Here is a 19,782-nt window from a genome sequence, read left to right on the forward strand (position 1 = left end):
TCCTACTTAACACCTATATTCCCTCTTTAAACCCTTTCCACAGTGGCACTCTCCCATCTTCATGCTAAAGGGAGGAGGAACAGAGGGTGATAAGGATTTCCACCAGACACAGCCACTTGCTGATTTCACAGCAGCTCAGTACCTGTAGCAGTTCCCATCAGAAGGGACTGCCTAGAGCTAGGAGGAGAAATGCATTTAGACCTGGACTTCCCCAGCTGTAGCAATATTGCTATTTCAGATCAGAGTTCTGCTATCATGGTTCAATCAGCATTTGCAGTTCTGGTCACCAAAGCCTTGCTGCTACCTTTGCTGCCTGCCTGGGAGGGGATTCACAGAGGAACTGAGAGCACATCCACCACATGCTGTGTGACAGCTGCTGGGGGGAAGGAACAGAGTGGAGAAAATCAGTTTTAGCTTCTAGAAAAAAACCCAAAATTCACAGGTAAAGGACACAATGTCTGCCAGAAAGGTAAACTCAGTCAAGCCTTTCCAAACAAAGATGCAAAGCATCTCCAGTAATTCTCTGACTGACCCTCTGAGGATCCCACTCTGGATTACCAGAATTACAAGAACCTAACGAAACTCTTAACACAGGAATTCAAGCATCCTCCTTTTTACGGCATATCTAAACCTAGGTTCTACCCTGAAACACATTCTCTTTGTAGTTACTCATTAACCTGACATCTTGGTGTATGTAATAATTAATTTAAATATGGCAGGATGAGGAAATGACTCCATGTTCAGTCCAGCTACTGCTCTAGAATATCAACAGGCTAAAATCCAGTACACCCTGGCAGTAGCAGCACAGACTTTTCAAAAGGCCTGAGCCTCTTTCAATTAATCTGAACTCTTTCAAGTTCAGATTAATTCAGAATAAAACATTAGTAAGTAATAATTAGTAGTTTGAAAAAAAAAAAAAAAGCAGAACTGGTTAGGTTTTGGATTGTCTTTTTAATCAAGTATAATGGAATCTCTAGAGAGGAAGACACTTTAATAAAACTTCCACACATTTATAAAGCTCAAATTTATTTTTTCCAGTGGCCAGTTCAAAGTAACCCCTTCCCTCCAAAGTTCCTGCTCCCTCCATATCGGATCATTAAAAGGCTGTGGCCAACACCAAATTGCAATGAATTTGAAGCTGTGAAAGAGAAACCCCCTTGCTGCCAGGTACCTCTGTCACTTTATTTTTTAAAACCATCAGAAAAGGACTTGGTAACTGCAGTTCTCTTTTTGGGTTAGCAATAACAATTTAATCTCACTGAAAGACAAGGTACCATTTAAGGCTTTCTCAATCAAACTATTTTTTTTAATAGCAAGTTACTAGATGACCATTAACAAAGAATTAAGAGTTTCAATTAAGAGAACAGTTAGCTCTGGTCTTCATCAGGAATTTCCATCTATGTACCTCAAGCATTATAATTTGTTTTTTGAGATAAGATCTGCTAACTTCTTCCTTTAAATTTCCAGGGTTTAAAATATGAGTTTGGAATCCTTGCTTGATGACTTGCACATCAAACTTTGAATTGTTGCTTTTTAGCACAACAGCCTTCAAGAGACAATTATGAGCTGGTACACAGGGCAGAACCACCTTTATCTCAAAAACACCTTCAGCAGAATTTACTCCTGAGAAATTTTCCACAGGGTTTAGGAGCAGTGATTTTACACTTAAAACTGATGAAACTGGGTAATTCAGACTCCCAGGTTAAGTTGACTTTCTAGAGATAAGGTAGTAGTGCCATCCCAGCTGGATCTGTGGATCTAAGTCATCCAGAGACACATATCCAGAAATGTCAGAGCCACCTGCCCAAGCTTCTAAGTGCTGAACCACATAATTTATTGCTTAAAATAGAAGAGATATGCACTAGTTCCTTCACCACTGACTTCTGTTTCCTTTCTCAGAAATTTGTCACATTGCTGCCTTAGGGTAGAAACAAAAGTCTTGGATCTTCTCTTTCCCCAAATTTAAGGGCACACCAGAATATACTCTCAAAACAAAACTAACTCCTAGCTCTCAATAAAGTTTTTCTTTCCAACACAGGTGCAACAACACTAAAAGTAGTCAATATTAATTTAGTACAAAAAAAGCAATTATAATTTACAAATACTAAAATTCACTTTGTCTATCTTGGCTACTCACACTCTGGAGTCTCATTCTGAAAGTGTTCAGAGGCTTGAATGAAAAACTAAGCATCCTTATTTTGTTAAGCATCTCTTCCAGTAAAAAGCCACCTGTTCACTGTTTGGTTATGAAAATATTTTTATATGACACTAGTCACACAAATCAGCAGGGTCTGGCTGTACAGTATTTTACACAGATAAAGTGCATCAAACAAAGAATGCCATCCAGTGCAAATTGAAACTATTTTCCTGAAATCACAACGTAGGAAGCGAGGCTCGGCTCCCTCCGCGCTATCCAATCAAAGGATCATCGTCATCACTCTGTAACTGGAGCCGGGCAAAGGGCCGGGAAGGAGCCACTCTGTTCTTGGAGATGATGATGATGCAGGTGAAAGTGCTGAGAACCATGAAAACCCCGATGACGATCCCAATGGCCTCAGGAACACTGATGCACCACTGGTCAGCCAGCAGGCACTTGGTGTTGGCAAAGGTGCCGTTGTGCGGCCGCGGGGCGAGCCTCAGGACGTGGCACATCATGGGGTAGATGTCCACGATGTCCAGGCTGCCGTGGCTGTAGCTGCGTCGGAAGGCGGGACCGCGCGCGGCCAGGAACGGGTGCATGCTGGGCAGGGCGTTGTCATAGCCATGGTCCCCCACTGCAGCGGGGCAGAGCACACAGTTACTGTCACAGCCTCTGCTGCAGAGCCACTGCTCCCCTCCCCATCTCCCCCAACCCCAAATCACGTGTTCTAACCAAAGGTTAATGCACAACATAGAAGCAGCTGTTGGATCAACCACAGAAGGAAGCCAGAGTTCCTTCCCTCTTCCCCAAACCCCACAAGTCTTCTCCCATACTGGCCTTCCCACATGGTTCTCCTTCCCATTAATCTCTTTTCCTTTCAGTGCTTAACATTCCAGTGTTCCCCTTCCCATACTTCATGCCAAAGCTGAAAAGGAGGTTGCAACTGCACAATGACTCAATAGCTAGAAGGCAAATTTTTACTTCTCAGATTCTGGAAAGTCATCTCTCCTTGCAGAGTGGACACTTTACTTACTTATTAAAAAATCAGGCACCTTTCCCTTGATAGTGTTCAGTTCAAGCATATTAAGTACCCTCAATTCATGTTTATCAGATAAAGTACTTCAGGTGAAGGGACACCCAAAGAGTCAAAACCAAAAGACAAAGATCACTGTGCCTCTGGCAGGCATACAGCAAAACCTTCTGGCTATAAGGTCAGGAGTACTTGGACATCTGGTAGGATTTTAAGATGGACTATAAACAGCTAAAGAGCAAATTGTCAAATTTCCTAATAGCATTCCTGAAAAACCTGTCCAAGGTGCCAGAAGTCTCTCACAGCAGACACAGCACAGTACTGACTGCATTTGAGTCCATTTCTTAGTAACAGTGGAGGAATATCCCTGAGATGTGTTTCCTTGGGTGCTTCCCTGAAGCAAAACATCCAGATTCCAATTGATTAGATCACACCACTTCAGTGAGCTTCCTCTAGTCCTTTTTAATCTTTTCCACCATTCTGTCTGTTACCACATCTTGCTTGTTTTGACTCATGTTTCTAGATTGTTTTCCCTGCCTTTTACTACTTGTTTGTTGTGAACAGAGCTACTCCAAGTTCCCTCTCCAATGAAGTTCTCAATTTTTCACCTCTGAAGTAAGATTCTGGTGTGTGGAATTACTGGTACACTTGGAAATCACTGTGCTGACACTTTGTCTGTGAAGACAATAAACTTTAAACAGGCTTTTAGGCTATAATCTCCCCTGCCTGATTCTGGGAAGCCTTCAAAATTGAATTGAAAAGAGATTTACTTCAACTGATACAATGCTGTTCCTCATAAATAGTCACTTACTAACTATCTTTAGGTACATGAAATTGAATCTAACCAAAATCAAGAAAAAGGGAACTCTGACCAGAGAACACTTGTGCTACATGTTGCCAAACTGAAGATAATTGTAGCAAATCCATGGGGAAATTAAACAATAAACACATCCTCCATTAAAAAGCAGTACTTCTGTACAAATACTGAAAAAAACTGAACTTAATTCTGCAAAGGGCAGATAATAAGATCAGCCAAACTGTGTGCAACCAGGATTTTACACCACTCAACACCTGTCTCTAACAGCAGTTGTACAGGAAGCATCCAGGAGGGATATCCCTGACCCTACCAACCACAGGCCAAGCTGTTGGCTGCTCAGAAACTTTCTAAAAGTTGGTACTTTTATATTTTATTTCTGTTAATGGATTTTCCTACCAAGAATCTGTCCAATCACTTTCTGAACACACATCACACACACACACACACTCTGAGCCTTCATCTGCAACCAGAATTACAGGCTGAATTTTACTATTACAAGGAAATCTACCTGGAATTTCTTCTTTGAGATATACTCTCATGTGACTATTTTATTTTTTCAGTAAATTATGCATACTCCTTGTCTGCCAAAAAAAACCCAACCCTGTGTGTGGAACACCTGGAAATAGATACACATAGATATACACGTATGTGTAATTTGACATTCTAGCAGGAAGAATGTGCACATCTTAGCAAGGCACTGAGAAGTGACACCTGTTAAGTTTTGTCTTTCAAACTGCTGTGTTCCTACTATTTTTAGTACTTCCTGACATTTACTTTCATTCCCTAGTACATGTATTGTAATATTAAATGTTGTGTGTTGCATGCTTCAATTTATGCACTCCTACATATATACTTTATATACAGTAAAAAGTTAAACCACACTCCAAGGAAAGCTTGAGACAGTCTGCTAACCTGCTTAAGATAACTCAGACTATTAAGTCAAACATGACAAAGTGTTTCAGCCAACAGAATATTCCCCATCTCCTCCTCATCTGTTAAACACTGCAGGCTCAGGCTGAGAATGTCATAGAAAGTTCTACACTGTTCCTAAACCTGTAAAGTGAAAGGACTCCCCCTTGCTAAATGAGAACCATCCTGCAGCTGGCTGGAATAGAAACAAGGCAGTTTACCCCCACAAACCACAGAGGAACACACACTTACACTTGGAAAGGGACTCGTTCTGTACGATTGTCCAGCCTTCGTCTGCAACCAGAATTATGGGCTGGATTCTCTTGTGATGGCGATAATGGAATCTGTCTGGAATTTCTTCTTTCAGATAAACCTTCATGTGGCTGTTGCAATTTTTGAGTAAGTTATACACATCTTCTTTGTCTGCCAAGGGAAATATTGCACATGAAACAGCTGGAAATTAACTCCTGTTTACTACAATTATCTGTCATTAAACCTAAGATCTATTATTTCAAAATAATTATAAAAAAAACCATAGAAAGTTATTTTTTTTATGCCCCTTATGAAATGCTACTTTGGTTGAGGTGAATTTCAAAATTTGCTTTCATTTTAAATCAGACACCTCCCAGATGTGGGTTTGGACCTACAACTCAACTTACCATCTGGGCTTGAAGGGAAAAATTCAAGCAGAGAAATAACGAGAAAACAATCACCCCCTCAAGTAGTCAATATTTTATCCAATGCAATATTTTTTTTTTCTTTTTTTACTGTATGAATCACTTCGTTCATTAGTCTGGCCACAGAGAGGCCAGCAATGTCATGATTTTAGACATGCCTGCTGGGGACTCCTCTGAGATACAAAAATGGAATTCATGGTATGAAATCTTAGGTTTCACTCCCAAAAACAGAAGTGATAAAGCAATCAAAGTTTGGACTAGATTCTTACTTGGAAGTTTACACAATGACATTTTTTATTCTGAATAAACACATGGGTTTATTTCGTGCTCAGTGTGAATTACAGCTGCATAGACTAAGTGAGCAACAAGAGGGCAGGCAAAATAAGTACCTATCTACTTTATCAACCACCTGCACCAGGGTCATGCTTATCAGCCACAGCAATTGGACAAGAAACTCTCCCTGTCCCACTGTTTGCCAAAACAAACTTCTAAATAAACCATCTTTAGCTTACTTCTTATGTCAAAGTTCTGCAACATGAACTCCATAGGTTTTGCAAAAGATAAGAATAGTCTAGGATACTGCATACTTTTTAGAGTCAAGATAAACAAGATTTAATTCTCAGTATATGCCTTAAAAAATAACCAAACCCAAACATACTCTGCCTTGGCAGCACTGCAGCAACCGGAGTCCTGTCTATCAGGGTGTAGTTATTGCGCCCGAGGCATTCATCCAGGACAATCAGCTTCTTTGCAGAACAGGAGGCCATTCCATGGTCACTTGTTATTATGACATTAACAGTGTCCCACAGACCCGATGCCTTCAGTTTGTTCATAAGGAAACCAATATGTTTATCCACTTCTTCCAGCACTTTGCTCATGTTCTGGGTGTCGTCTGGGCCGTACTTGTGCCCACTTGCATCCGGTTCTTCCCAGTAGAGCACAGCAAAACTGACTACTGGGTCAGAGCTGTTCAGCCATGCAACAATTCTCTCCACTCTCTCCTCAAATGTCACTGAGAAGTTGTACTTCATAAAGAAATGAGGGGTCGTGTTGTTGATTTTTACATCACTACCGGGCCACATTGCAGCAGCACTTGCTCCCTTTCCCTGTTGTTGATTTGTTACCCAAATTGGAACTGCCTCATCCCACCAGAAGGGATCTGAATCGTTGAACTGTGAAAATTTTTTCTTGGCATCTGCATCGTACATGTCATTAGCCACAATGCCATGGCTTTCCTCATACAAACCTGTCACTATGGTGTAATGGTTTGGGAAGGTCTTTGTGATAAAAGCATTCGTGACTTCTTTTACAAGCACACCATCCTCAATGAATTCCTGGAGATGAGGAAGTTTGTAGGTTTCCAAGTAATCAGCCCTGAAGCCATCAAAGGACACAAGAAGCAACCTGGGTACCGAGTCACCAGCTGACCGAGCACAACAGAGAAGGATTCCAGTAAAAAATAACATCAGCATCGAGTTCATTGTGGAGACTTTGAAGTGCTTCCAGCAGGTAATCAGATGCACCTGAGAAATTTAAACAGACAAGGCATGTAACCAAAACAATTCTACTGTGACCAGTTTAACTAGCTATACATTATATACATCTTCCTTCAAGAGGGCAATTCCAAAACACCCAGTCTAAGCAACCACTCAAGTCAACAGCAGATTTCCCTACTGACTTCAGGGGTTTCTCACATATTGTCAGAGTTTTTCATATATTAAAACAAATGAACAGTGAGATTTTTTCCACTGCAGATTAAAGGAAAGGAAGAAGAGTTTTCTTTTGATAAGTTATTCCACTGTTGTGTGTGTCCTATTACAATTCTACATTCTAAGACAGAAAATCATTATTTTTCCTTATGTTCAAGCATAGGCACTTGTTCTGGACCCACATTTAAGAGTCCTCTGCAGCCCTAAATTCTTACTACACATCACTGTTCAGATCAGAAGCCTATTTCCTACTATAATTGTAATTTTCCTTTTTCAGTTTCCACCCTCTAGAGCTGCTGGAAGGCTTTTCAGCCTTTTGACATTCCCATTTACTCATTGCTTATTCCAAACACAGAACTGCCAGGAGTAACTTCCACTTCTGCTTTCCTTCTAAGTTGCTCTACATCTACCATAACTGCATTTAAACCTGTCCTTTATATACCACACTTTTCTCTCTATAAAAAAAACCAAAATTAATAACCTTAGCTATGTGGTAAGTATTTCTCAGCAAAGAATGATTATTATGAGTGCCAGGTATGATTTGTAAGCTTTTACCTCCTCTTAACGTCTTATATGTGACTTAAGCACTTTGTTTAGGAAGGTTCACGTGGAGGCTCTATAGAATGATGCTCTCCGTCTTTAAGAGAAAGTGAAGCTCCAGGTTTCACAAAACCTTCTGCAATGTTGTTAGGGAGCGTATTTGCTTCTCAAGAAGAGCCCTATTACTACAAATTTTCTCTTTATATTTCTTTTATCCTTTATCTTCCTTTATGTGCAGACAAACTGTGATTCTAGAAGGCACAGCAGCCGTCTTCCCAACATTTTTTACATCAACCCTTTCCCGCAAACTCCTTAAAACGGCAGGTTTAATTTAAAGGTATAAGGCGCTTTAATGTCAGCTGCAGCTTTAGCAGTGACGAGAATTCCAAGCACGGGAAGCCACCCCCCGCCCCCAGAGGTTAAAATGCCTGCAAAAGATACAAAAGTTACAAGGATTGTTTAAAACAGCATTGAGGCATCTCTTAACACAGAGGACTTGGAGTACAAAAAACCCTTGTAAAGAAGAAAAAGGAGAAAAGAAATGGGAAGAGCAACGCAGCTGCCAATCACCGTTCGATGTCGTACGGTGCTTTAAAAAGCAGAACCAGTTTTCCACAGCGCAGTGAGACGCAAACCCGCAGCGTTCGCTTCGAAATGCTCCAAAGCGATGTGGCATTACAAGTGCCACATACACAAGAGGCATGTTATAACCAAAAATTAACTCTACCCCAAACAAACCCAGCAAAACAACCCAGCCGTGAAAGATCACCGGCACTAGACCACCTGCTCCCGAACCTCCCGACCGGATTTTGGGCTTGCTCGGCTCGGTCAGAACAGAGGTTGTTCCGCCTGCAAAGCGCACACACGCGGCACCGCCGACCAACCGGGCGCTCCGGGTCGGTTTCCCCCGCGCCTGTCCCTTATCCGCACTCAGACCGAGCTCACCGCCCCCACAGCTTCCCGCCGAGGGATACCCCCGTCCCGTCCCCGCCAGGGCCCCACCGTGAGGTCCCGCTCCGGCTCCGCTCGGCCCGGGACGCGCGGGCGGCACCGGAGGTGACCGGAGGTGACCGGGGGCAGCAAGGGGGGGGGAAGGGGGTGCTCAGCGCCTGCGCACCCGCCTCCCGCGCAACCCCAACCGACAACTGACGGGCCTTGGGGGGGGCACGGGAGCTCCTCGGTGAGCGCGGCCTCCGCCCGCTGTGATTGGCTGCGGGCCCGCTGGCGGGAGATCCGATTGGCTGCGGTGCGGGGGGCGTGGCTGGATTGAACGGGGTGGGGAGCGGCAAGTGAGGGGCGGGCCGTGAGAGGGGTTGTGAGGAGGCCGTGAGGATTTTTCAAAGTCAGAGCGTCAGTTCGATGGAAAAGAGCTCTGCGATCATCGAGTTCAACCTGTGGCCGATGACCACATTGTCAACTAGACTATGTCTATCAGTGCCATGTCCAGTCTTTCCTTAAACAGCTCCCGGTGTTTTCCTTAAACACCACGTCCAGGGACGGTGACTCCACCGCTTCCCTCAGCAGCCCATTCTAATGTCTCACCACCCTTTTTGTGAAGAAGTTATTCTTGATGTCCGACTATAAACCTCCCGTGGTGCAACTTGAGACTATGACCTCTTGTTCTGTCCCTGTTCCCAGGGAGCAGAGCCCGACCCCACCCGGCTGTCCCCTCCTGTCAGGGAGCTGTGCAGAGCCAGAAGGTCCGTCTTGAGCCTCCTTTTCTCCAGGCTGAGCTTCCCCAGCTCCTCCCTCAGCTGCTCCTCATCAGAGCTGTGCTCCAGACCCTTCCCCAGCTCCGTTCCCTTCTCTGGCCAAGCTCCAGCCCCTCAATGTCCCTCCTGGACTGAGGCACCCTGAACTGGACACAGCTCTCGAGTGACCTCAGCAGTGCCCTGCTGCCACACACCGGGATGAAGGGGTTGGAGCTGAGGGGAGCCATGAGGGCTGTGGGATGAAGCCCTCCCAAGCAGAGCAATTTCAGGGAGCTCAGGGGTTTGTGAGGGATGTGTTGTACCTCCAGACCGGGATGCAGCTGACTTCGGGGCTGTTTGCTGGGCTTCCTATTGTTGCAGAAGGGCCCCGTGAGGTGAGGCTGTGATGGGACACGTCCTTGGGAGTGTCCCTGTGTTTTCCCAGCACACCCATAGCCTTCCTTCTGCCTCCTTTGCAGGTGCCCGGTAGCCCCAGGCTGTCACCTTTCCGAGGCAGTGATGCTTTGTCAGCATGACTCCTCCATGACTCCATCTCCCTTTTGGTCACACAGCTCTGTAAGCTGGCTGTTCATATTCTTTCACACACATCGCCTTTTTGTGGTCTCTTGAGGAAAAAAATATTTTTTTTACCCTAAAATGCAGAATAAAATGGTCATGTGCTGTTGAATGTACTCTTGAGTGCCACTGCAGCAGTGAGTGGTATAATGAGTTGAGATCTGTTTTGGGTCCTGGTGTAAGTTTGTTTCATAAATTAAGGCAAATAGTTTGCATTCCCATGGTTTTCCTTTTTATTATGAGAAGGGATTAGTAATTCTGCAAAACCTGTTAAGTTACTGGTGCTGAAAAACAATGAGATCAGCTCTATGTAAATAGACAAATGAAGCGTTCTTTAATAGCACAGAGCACAAGTCATCATTATTTTAAAATTCATCCTAAAAACTGAGAAAAATACACTCTTATGGCTTCATAACTGACTGAAGTAGATCTGAATTTCATTCTGTGTACCCTGCTAGATGTTTATTCTGCAGGCGGTGTAGATTTCAGCTTGTTTCGTACTAATGGCTTTCACATATGTATGAGTTAGGCAGGTTTTGCTACCTGTATGTGCCAGCTGTAGAGTGGCTCTAAAATGTGGTACAGTAGGCTGAATAAAGTGGCACGCCCCTGATTCACCTTGATTTATGAAATGTAGCAGGTGTGGCAAAATACAGGCCTGTAAAAGAGGAAAAAAAAACATCTCCAGGTGAGCTAGATAAGAGTTCTTGCAGCTACTCACGTGTTACGTGTCAAGTTCAAGTCAAGGTCCTTGGGTGTTTTTTTTTTCTCTGAGTCTCTTTTTGGTTATACAAATTCAGCTTTGTGAATATGCACATGACATCTGATCATGTGGAGGAGAGGTATGTGTCCTTTATAAATTGCTTTGTTGTATTGCCTTAAAAGTATTTGTTACTCAGAGTGAACTAGAACTCCAGGGAATGTGTAACAGAGCAAGTTCAATATTTTGACCAATTTCATCCATTTACAATTGAATTCTTGTTAAAATCTTTATGCACAGATGTAGACAACTTTTAAGCATTGAGGCTCTTTTGCCAGCCTACTTTTGCAGCACACTCATTCAGCTATTCACTAAAAGGTGTGAGTAATCTCTTGTTTACCCTTGCCCACGTGCTTTGAAAACCATTTGCAGTATTCATGTATTCACGAGCCCAGCCTAATGTGGTGTGCCCAGTTTGACACATCATACAGGCAGTGCACCACAGCAGCTCTGAACTGGTCTAGCCAATATGTATCTAATGAGTGTAATACAGCTTTTGGTTCCATTTACAGTGCTTGGCTACAATAAATGGGTGAGTTATATGTATGCTTACATTAAGAGGAGTAAAACTGGTCAATATACATTTCATGAAACCATAAAAGAGTAAGAGCTGTTAAGCTTCATTAGACCTTAAGCTTTTAGTGCCCATTTAATCCAAAGCATTGCTTGTGTATGGAGGCTACAAACAAAAAGAGCTCTTAACCTTGCTGTTTCTCAAACTGTGTGGAAGGAGATTCCTAAGGCTGCATGACAGGGTGATACAGAGGACTGTAGTGTCTCTGCTTTCTTTATTTCAGTTACCAGAGCCTCCACTGAAAACAGGCTTGAAATTGGGTTGCTGAGCTTTTCAAGGGTGCTTAGTTTCAGAGATATACAGGGTTGTTGAAATGATGCCAAATTTTAAAGGCAAACAAAAACGTTTTTCTTGAAGCAGTTAGGCAGATAAAAAGTTGGTATTTCTTAGGCTCTCAGGTATTCCGATGGAGTTTCTGACCATGGCCTTAAAGATCAAATCAAGTAAAATTTTAAAAATGAACTGGAAGACCAGGAATAAAGGGCTTTGAATCATCCAAACAGGGAATAATTAGGCTCTGCAGCAGGTAAAGCAGGTTTTCAAATGTGTGTTGACAATGACTCCTGGTATTTTTAACAACTAAAAGCTGTTGATAACAGCTGATGAGAATTGAGTGTCCTGTGTAAAGTGGTTTTCTATTGTTTGTCTGGTTCCCAGTGGAGAAATGTCTGTTATATGCAGAGTGAAGTTTATGGATGGGTTTGCTTTAAATATGTTTTTTATGCAACCAGCAGCAAAGGAAATCTGGGTGAAGGTGAATCATCATTACTACAGGGGGGTCCTGGATTCATGAACCAGTCCCTCAAGACTGAAGAATCCGGATCAGTTTTAGCAGAGCAACAGATGGATATCTGGATGCCTGTTTCAAAGATGTGCTGACTCCTGTGTGAAATGTGTCATCCTCAACATCTACCAAACCACTGTCTACTGAAATAATTCTTTGGTGTGTTTGTTTTCCTTACTGCAGTAGAAATAGATACAGATAAAGGAACAAAATGTGGGATAAAGTTTTGTCCTTTAAAGTTTAGTGCAGGATTGGCAGTGGATAGAGGATTACTGTTGATGAACTGTATAGAGATGAGGTGCTGCTAACAACAAAAAATAAAAGCTGAGTCTGGAAATGGTGCAGGAGTTTGTTTGTGGTTGATTTCATCCAGGCATTGAGTATGGCCAGGATTGAAAACAAAGTGGTATGAATTTATTGCAAGTATCTTTTAATATGTCTCTAAACCATGACCAGTTTGTCTCCCAGAGCCCACGCTATAGTTTTGATAATGTCCTTGAACTGCATGTTTCAAAGTTTTGGAATTTTTGGAGCTTTATGAAGGAAAAAAGTTGTTGGTGTTTTTTTTTTTGTTGTTGTTGGTTTTTTTTTTTTGTAAAACCAACATCCTGAATGGCCAGGAACATTCATGATTTTGCATTGAGTGGACTTAAGTGCAAATGAAGGGTCTGATCCAGGATGCTAAGATCCTTCAGTTTCTGAGGGACAGTCAACTTTGTTTATCATAATTCAGTTTCAGGTTTGGCTGTTTCCAAGAACTCTCAGTGTTTAAATATTCAGAGTTTTTTTTGCATGTCTTCTGTCTCAAAAAAGGTACTTTAGAGCAAGCAACTGAAGGACCTCAATTTCTTTAGGCTATGAGGAATGATTTACAGGCTCTTTGCATAAAGCATGCAAGTATCTTCATCAAGGACAAATAAAACTGAAGGACTCCTTTAGTAAACCATTATAATTATAGGAATAACTGAAAATGACCAGAGGAATTCCAGTAGAAGCAGATTGCTGTTTCTAAACAGGGCTGTGAACCACTGAAGCTACTTGTGGCACTGATGGATGGGTTGAAGTTTACAATATTATGGAATGTCTAGAATATGTGCAAATTATTGCTTCAATAAAGGTGTACCCAGGTAGAACTCTTGGGAATCCGTACTAAATAGTGTAATGTGGGGTTTTGCCTCTGATTCTTAATCTCTGAGAATATGTGAAGTATTCTGTCAAGATATTCTTGTTACTCTTCATTCTTGCTACCCTTCTCTTCCGCTCTGGAGGTGAGGGATAACTGACTAGAAATTCAGGAATTTCTTTATAAGTCAGTCTTCTGCTTGTCATTTTAAAATTGGTGCAAGGTAGAGGTGCTGATTTCTGTTGGGGTTTCAGGGTGAACTGCTAAAGTTTCAATAGTTGCTTCAGCGGTCTGAGTGTGTCAGAGCCCTTATCCTTCAGATAAATCAAATTGCTCTAAGCAAACAACTTAAACACTAATAAATGTCTCTGTATGTTTGAGCTGCTGAACGGAGCTCTGTGTGTCTCTGCAGAATGAACCAGGCAGTTGTCTGGGTTTCTAGCCTCAGTTTTGATGTCCGTTTTTGGGCTTCTAAATGTAGATGAATAGCTTCCTTGCTGTCTAAACAGACACATCTATTGTAGGGAGTTCTGATAACTGGGCTGTATTAAAGACCATCTTAATCTCCTTTTGATGTAATTATTTCCATCTCTTTTTATGATGTACTTTGAGGTGCTCCTCACTGTCCAGTGGACTGTAGAAAGAATCAATGATTTGCTTATTCCAGGTGCTGAACACTAACAAAACGGTAAGTGTCTAAGTATGCTAAGTGTATGTAAGTATGATTCCGGTATGTCTTCCTTTAAAAAGAATAAAATTGAAGTAAAATTGAAAATTCAGTCATAAAGTAAAAAATAAGCTTCTCTTGAAAATGAGGAGTTGATATGAACTATTGCTCATATTTTTGTCCTTTTATGAACTTTTCTGCTTATGGTTTTTGTTTCTTTGTGTTTTTGCAAAGCTAGTGACCAGCATCACCAATGGCTCACGAGGGTCCAACGGTCAGTGACACAACTTGGATTACAGAATTAGCAGCAGAAGGTATTGTGTTAATAACTTCCACATTAACTCAACACCTTCTAGATTTGGGAGCAGAGGAGTTTAGAGAATGGGTGCAATTGGTGATCTGTGTTTTGTAATTTTGCATTCTCATGGCTTTGGAGTGGGGCTGTTTCTCAGAGGGTTTTTGTTGTGCTAAGACCTTTTTTTGCTCTCCTGCCTCATATAACCTCTTCCCCTCTCACTTCTGTGCAGGAGAGACGTTCCATTTCATTGGACACTTAATGATAATTTTCATTGCTCTTGGAGAGAGGCAGAGGAAAGAAGAACTTGGATAACTCACAATAAAGAAACCCACATCAACTCTTACTTATTTTAAAATAATACCTTATACTCTTACTCCTTGTCTTACTTGTGATATTTTAAACCCTCCAGCAGGTGCTGCTGCATCCTGCAAATGTTGTCTTTGTGGATGGAAAAAAAAAGTCATGGACTGGACTATAGCTGGACTTTGTTCTTTGTTTTGTGTCATGCATATTTCTGTGTTCTTTCTTTTCCTCAAACTGTTTGCCAGCCGAGTTATTAAGGAGGGAATTTTTATGATCCCAGCGAGTTTAATCCTGCAAGCCCTCTGGAAGAAGGGGTTGAAGATCAGTGGGAGTTGCTGATCAAAGTCAAGCTCAGATCAGGCTGAACAGACCCAGGCAGAAATATATTTGTCTTTCTACAAAATATGAAGAAATCCAAGTGTTTTCTTAGAAGTGAAAAATAGCCTTAAAAGAAGTTGAATTTATAAAACTTACCAGCTGGTTTATTGCTTTTCTGAAGTTTCTTGAACTTCAGTAATATAAGTTCATTATTTTAAATCAGTCCTATCATTACCCTTGGTCTTGAGTGCTAGAAGTCTGCAAGACAGATTACACAGCACACATTTCAGAACCTCTGAGTTAGGATTTCCATGTGAGGAATTGTGGCTGAGTTACATAGCGCTAATGTACAGAGGTGTGCTCTATCCTGTTTTGGTGATGGACCACTTGTGCCAGGCAAGAATGTGGGGGCAGTAAAAGTTGAAGCTAGGCCTTGATAATGGGTAATGTATCCTTGAAGTCCTTGAGTTGTATCAGGCCAGAAATGCCCTCATGAGCCAAGAGATCTCACTGATCTCTGACACTTACCTGCATCTTGGTACTGTACAATCACAGTGATTAAACTTGGTTGTGACCATGATCTTGGCACTTTCCAGGTTATCTAGGACCCCTAAATTAAATTAAGATGAAATATTGTTTTGCTTTTGATATTTAACTTTAGTAGTACTCTAATCTTCTTAATATAAGAGTAATGGCAGTTGACTACAGTCATAAATCCCAGGCAGGCAGCACCTGCTACTCTGGCCTGTGAAACAGCCTGTGTTCTGTCTGGGATGGCTTGAATTACCATCTTTCTCTTTCACTTTTTTTCTTTATTTCTTTAAGAAATCTAACCTAGCTATGGCAGTTGCTGCTCAGGAAGTTACAAAGATGGGTCAGGAGGAAAACACCTTAATTTTCCTTTTGACTCAACTACAAAATATTAAATATAATTAGTTTATAAGAATTCTTGTAATAATCTATGTAATCCAGATGCAGTAAACATGGGGATAAAAATTCTTTAGTCAATAAGGCCTGAAGTTCTCATGACTTTAGTAAATTGGTAACTTTATAACAATTTGATAAATGCAGGTTTGGATCTTCCAGGAGTTTCAGCTCTGCTGAATTCAGTTGCTCTGGAATGTGTATCTGTCTTTAGGAGGGCAGTTAATTCTATGCTAAAGGCAGTATTCACCCACTTTAGGTTCTGTGCAGTTTGATTTGTCTCTCCACTCATTAGAGAAAAGGAACTGTATACACAAGGTGGTAAACTAGATTTCTACAGTGTATGTCTTACAACATGGAGATACATAACCTAAATGTGATTATAATTGATGCATTATGTATATGTAATCACAATTAATACTTCTTCATTGCTTTCTTTTCCTATATTCCCAGGGCAGCTCATGAGAGATTTTATAGTTTTTGTCCCTAGTTTATAGTTGAGAGGAGGACAATGCCAAATATGAAATGTGTGGAACCCAAAGTGAATGAGTGGCAATGTTGGAAAGAGTTAAAATTTCCCTCTTTATAATTTCTTTGTAGTTTTTTTATAAATGGTCATCAGTTGTTGATGATTTTGTAAGTAACCAGTAAAATGTTGCAGATGTTTGCTTATATTGTTGAGGACATTTTGCCTTGCTTTTTCTTGAAGTTTTTATGTGCTGAAAATATGGGTAAGTGGATAAAGTCTGCATTTCTACCTCTTTACATAAATAAGTTTTCCAGTAGAACTCTTTTTGACTTCCTGTGTAAGAACACTTATTTTTTGACTGTAGCTTTCTAGTGCTGATAAGTTCTTCAGCTTTTTTTTTCCCTATACTTATCCAGACAACATCTGGAGGAACAATTGATTACAGCTCCTGAGATACTGTTCCCAAGAGTCAGATCGACAAAGGGGTTAAAAATGAGACGGCCTTTTACTTCTGTGGAAGTGCAGTTGTTGATTCAAGGCTCTCAGTAAATGATTGTTGGAGATCTGCCATGTGTAGCTGAGCATTCAGAAAGTACACCACAGACTCTGCTTCCTCCTAAGGAGCCTTGTCTGTTAACATCTCACTTTAATTGTAGTCTGTAAGGTACCAGCAGGCAGGCAAAACTCACCAGCCAGCAGCCATGGAAGATCCAGTCTTCACTGACATAAATCAGAATGCTAACGACACCATTGTCTCTGAGGTTTCAGATTCTGAGGAAAATAAAGGGGGTGATCTTTCTGATCATGTCCCTGCAGATTCAGCATCCCCTTTTTCCATCACTAATGTCCCAGAAAACACGGATAGTAGTAAAGAAAACTCCGAAGATAGCTGTAATAATTCTGTGGCCTCTGAGCATGTAAGTGATGGAGATAATGACTCTTCATCTCACCATAGTGCTGAAGAAGAGCACCCACAGCAGCAGATGGATCTGATGAGCCCAACTCTGGAAGATAAGGACGTAGAGAGCACAGTGTTTGAGAGCAACCTGCATTTTCCTCCAGATTTCCAGTCTCGTCAGAGACAGAGCACTTTTACCAACTCTTCAACTTCCCTCAAGCTTCCCCTTAACAATAACTTTGGAGAAAGTAACAACTTTCAGGAAGATTTTGAAATTTCCATTTTTGTAAAGGTAAGAACCTGGGTGCTCCTAAGAATTAGTTTTAAACCCCAAACCAATTTGTGTCCTCCAAATCAGTGAAATACAGATACCCACTGCTTTGCTCCCAGCTCTGCTGAAGGGAGCATTCACTTACCTCTTGCATCTTTAAGCAGAGAAAGAGGTGATTTGTGTTGTGTGGAAGTGCCTGGGGTTTCTTCATTCAGGTGGAAGTATGGTAGAGGTATTCTGATGGTTGCTACAATTAATTTATTCTGGGAAATCTCTCTGCTTTTACAGCTAGGCTGCTACTTTTTAGTTGAGCTAGTTCAGCTATCCCTGCACTTCACTATCTAGAAGCTGAGAGCTCAAAAGTAATAGCTATGAATGCTATGAATAAAACTGAATATATGGTTTAAATAATGCTCATCCCTGAAAGATGTTTTTCTTTTATTTCTTTCAATATTTAGATTTAGGTATTTCTGTGACAATTTCAACACATTTTCTTTAATTTTCAGTTAGGTATAAATTACTGAGAGGGCTTTCACATATTTTCTTACTTTATAAAGGATTACTTGGGTTTCAAAAACTGTAAGCACCTGTGTTCTTGAATAAACACTACAATTCCCTTCATAAAAACACTTGTATTTAACCATTCTCAACATTTATTAAGCCTGAGAGTGCCTTCTTTTTGACTATATAAGGATCTTCAAGACATCTTGTGTACCTTGAATAGAACAATACACCATGATTATAATGTTTTGTTATTTCAAGAGAAGCTTCATGAAGTTTGTCACTTTACAACATAAACAATATTATCAAAATCTGTTTCTCAATTCCATGGGGGCTTTGGAAGCAGGAGAAGAGGTTTTATCACCACACATAATGAGAAGAGTTTTCAGCAGTCATTATTTAGTTAAATGACTCCCTGAAACAGCACCTGTCCTATTTCTATGACTGGATCATTGTCATTGCTAAAAATATGTTGATTGTATGGTCAAACTAAGAGCTGTGGCATTAGTTCTATTTTATATTCCTGCATGTAGTCCTATGTATGTGTTAAAAGTTGCAGCAATTGAGTACATTTTGTTTGTTAGCAACTACATGGTGTTAGAAACCTGGGAGCTTTATTTTGGCTTTAAAATCTCTTTAATTTCCTTATTCTTTCACATTCCTCTTATTTCAAAATAACGGTGTTATTTTATTTTGTTTTATTTTATTTTAACGATGTTATTATCTTCTTTTCCTGTGGAGAAAATAAGAAATGTGTGCAGATGTTCCCATTCAAGCAGAGTTGCTTGGGTTAATTTGAAAAGTGAAGAGAGAGGCATTTTGAACAGAACTGTCATGGACAAGTTTTCCTTGCTTTTGTTGTGCAGAGTAGCTGATTATCCCATAAAGGTTCTTATCAGCTAGTCCAGAGAGAAAGGCAAACTGCTCTCTTCACTTGCCAAACAGCCTGGTGTCTTTGAGATGTCCTTGAACCCCAAGATATCCCTACCTGGCTGAAAGGCTGAGACATGAGGCTCTCAGGTGATCCATGCAGGGCACTGGGTACTGCTGGGTAGGTGGCTCAACTGAACTCCTGTTACAGTGCTTTACTCCTTGAGAATTTGATGATGTTTAGTTTCTGGCTTTGTTTTTTTCCATCTTTCTGGTATCAAGGCAATAAAGTAGTAATTCCATGGAATGCAGATCCAGCTTTGCTCTCTTCAGTTATCTAGATAACAAAGGTCAGCCTGTAAAATGGAAGGTCACAGAATAATATATAACAAGAGTAGTGAAATCCCTGAGGGCTGTGGCTTCTTGCACATGGAACTAATACCTCAGTTGTGTCAATAAATATTACTCATTGATGGTTCCCTTCTCACATGGTCTCTGTTCCACCTGAGGCCAGTGTTGCTCTGAAATTGGTTTCATCTGGGTTTGAACTTTCCTGCAGACACTAACAGTGACAGCAGCACTTGTGCTGTGGGACAATAGTGATCATGACTGTTCTGCCACTATTTATTCCCCCCTTGGCTTGTAGCATTAATAAAACTGTGAATGACTGGAAACGTGAGTGTTGGAGGACTGAACACCAGAGAAAGTGGGAATATTAAATGGTATCTAACAGTGCAGCTGGATGGATAATGTTTACAGTAGTCCATTCATTAGACACCAAGAAAATGTTTACATCACTTTAATTTTTCACTGATTATCAGTTCTTGGTAACAATGTCATGTCAGTGGACTATTTCAGGATGTAACATAAGGTAAAAAAGAAATTCCTTGTGCCTTTAACAGCAGAATGCAGCATGTAACAACGTGAACCTGT

At 41.1% G+C, this 19,782-nt stretch overlaps 2 protein-coding genes and 1 long non-coding RNA gene across 5 annotated transcripts in view; 2 read left to right on the top strand and 1 right to left on the bottom strand.

Moving 5' to 3' along the window:
* Positions 1-931: 931 nt before the first annotated feature.
* ENPP4 (ectonucleotide pyrophosphatase/phosphodiesterase 4) lies at positions 932-8,942 on the bottom strand. Of its 3 annotated transcripts, none has more exons than XM_015621277.3 (4): positions 8,825-8,942; positions 6,232-7,096; positions 5,149-5,319; positions 932-2,774 (listed from the first exon to the last, which is right to left on the bottom strand). In XM_015621277.3, the coding sequence occupies exons 2-4, from the start codon at positions 7,052-7,054 to the stop codon at positions 2,410-2,412; spliced, it is 1,359 nt and encodes a 452-aa protein (XP_015476763.1). In that variant the 5' UTR covers positions 7,055-7,096; positions 8,825-8,942; the 3' UTR covers positions 932-2,409. The 3 variants fall into 3 exon arrangements, with proteins under 3 accessions (XP_015476763.1, XP_033368989.1, XP_033368990.1); XM_033513098.1 differs by lacking the exon at positions 8,825-8,942 and adding an exon at positions 8,768-8,789; XM_033513099.1 differs by lacking the exon at positions 8,825-8,942 and adding an exon at positions 7,838-8,480.
* Positions 8,943-9,605: 663 nt separating this feature from the next.
* On the top strand, positions 9,606-14,668 carry LOC117244097. Its single transcript, XR_004496547.1, has 3 exons — positions 9,606-14,018; positions 14,232-14,311; positions 14,525-14,668. It is a non-coding gene; the product is annotated as an uncharacterized LOC117244097 (long non-coding RNA).
* Positions 14,669-16,608: 1,940 nt separating this feature from the next.
* CLIC5 (chloride intracellular channel 5) overlaps positions 16,609-19,782 on the top strand; it is a 72,001-nt gene continuing 68,827 nt past the window's right edge. Inside the window, exon 1 of the mRNA XM_033513100.1 lies at positions 16,609-17,499. Within this exon, the coding sequence (XP_033368991.1) occupies positions 17,011-17,499 (489 nt within the window). The 5' untranslated portion in view covers positions 16,609-17,010. The remainder of the gene's footprint in view (positions 17,500-19,782) is intronic.

This window comes from Parus major, chromosome 3 (assembly GCF_001522545.3).
Source record: "Parus major isolate Abel chromosome 3, Parus_major1.1, whole genome shotgun sequence".
In the NCBI taxonomy this organism is placed as follows: Eukaryota; Metazoa; Chordata; class Aves; order Passeriformes; family Paridae; genus Parus; species Parus major.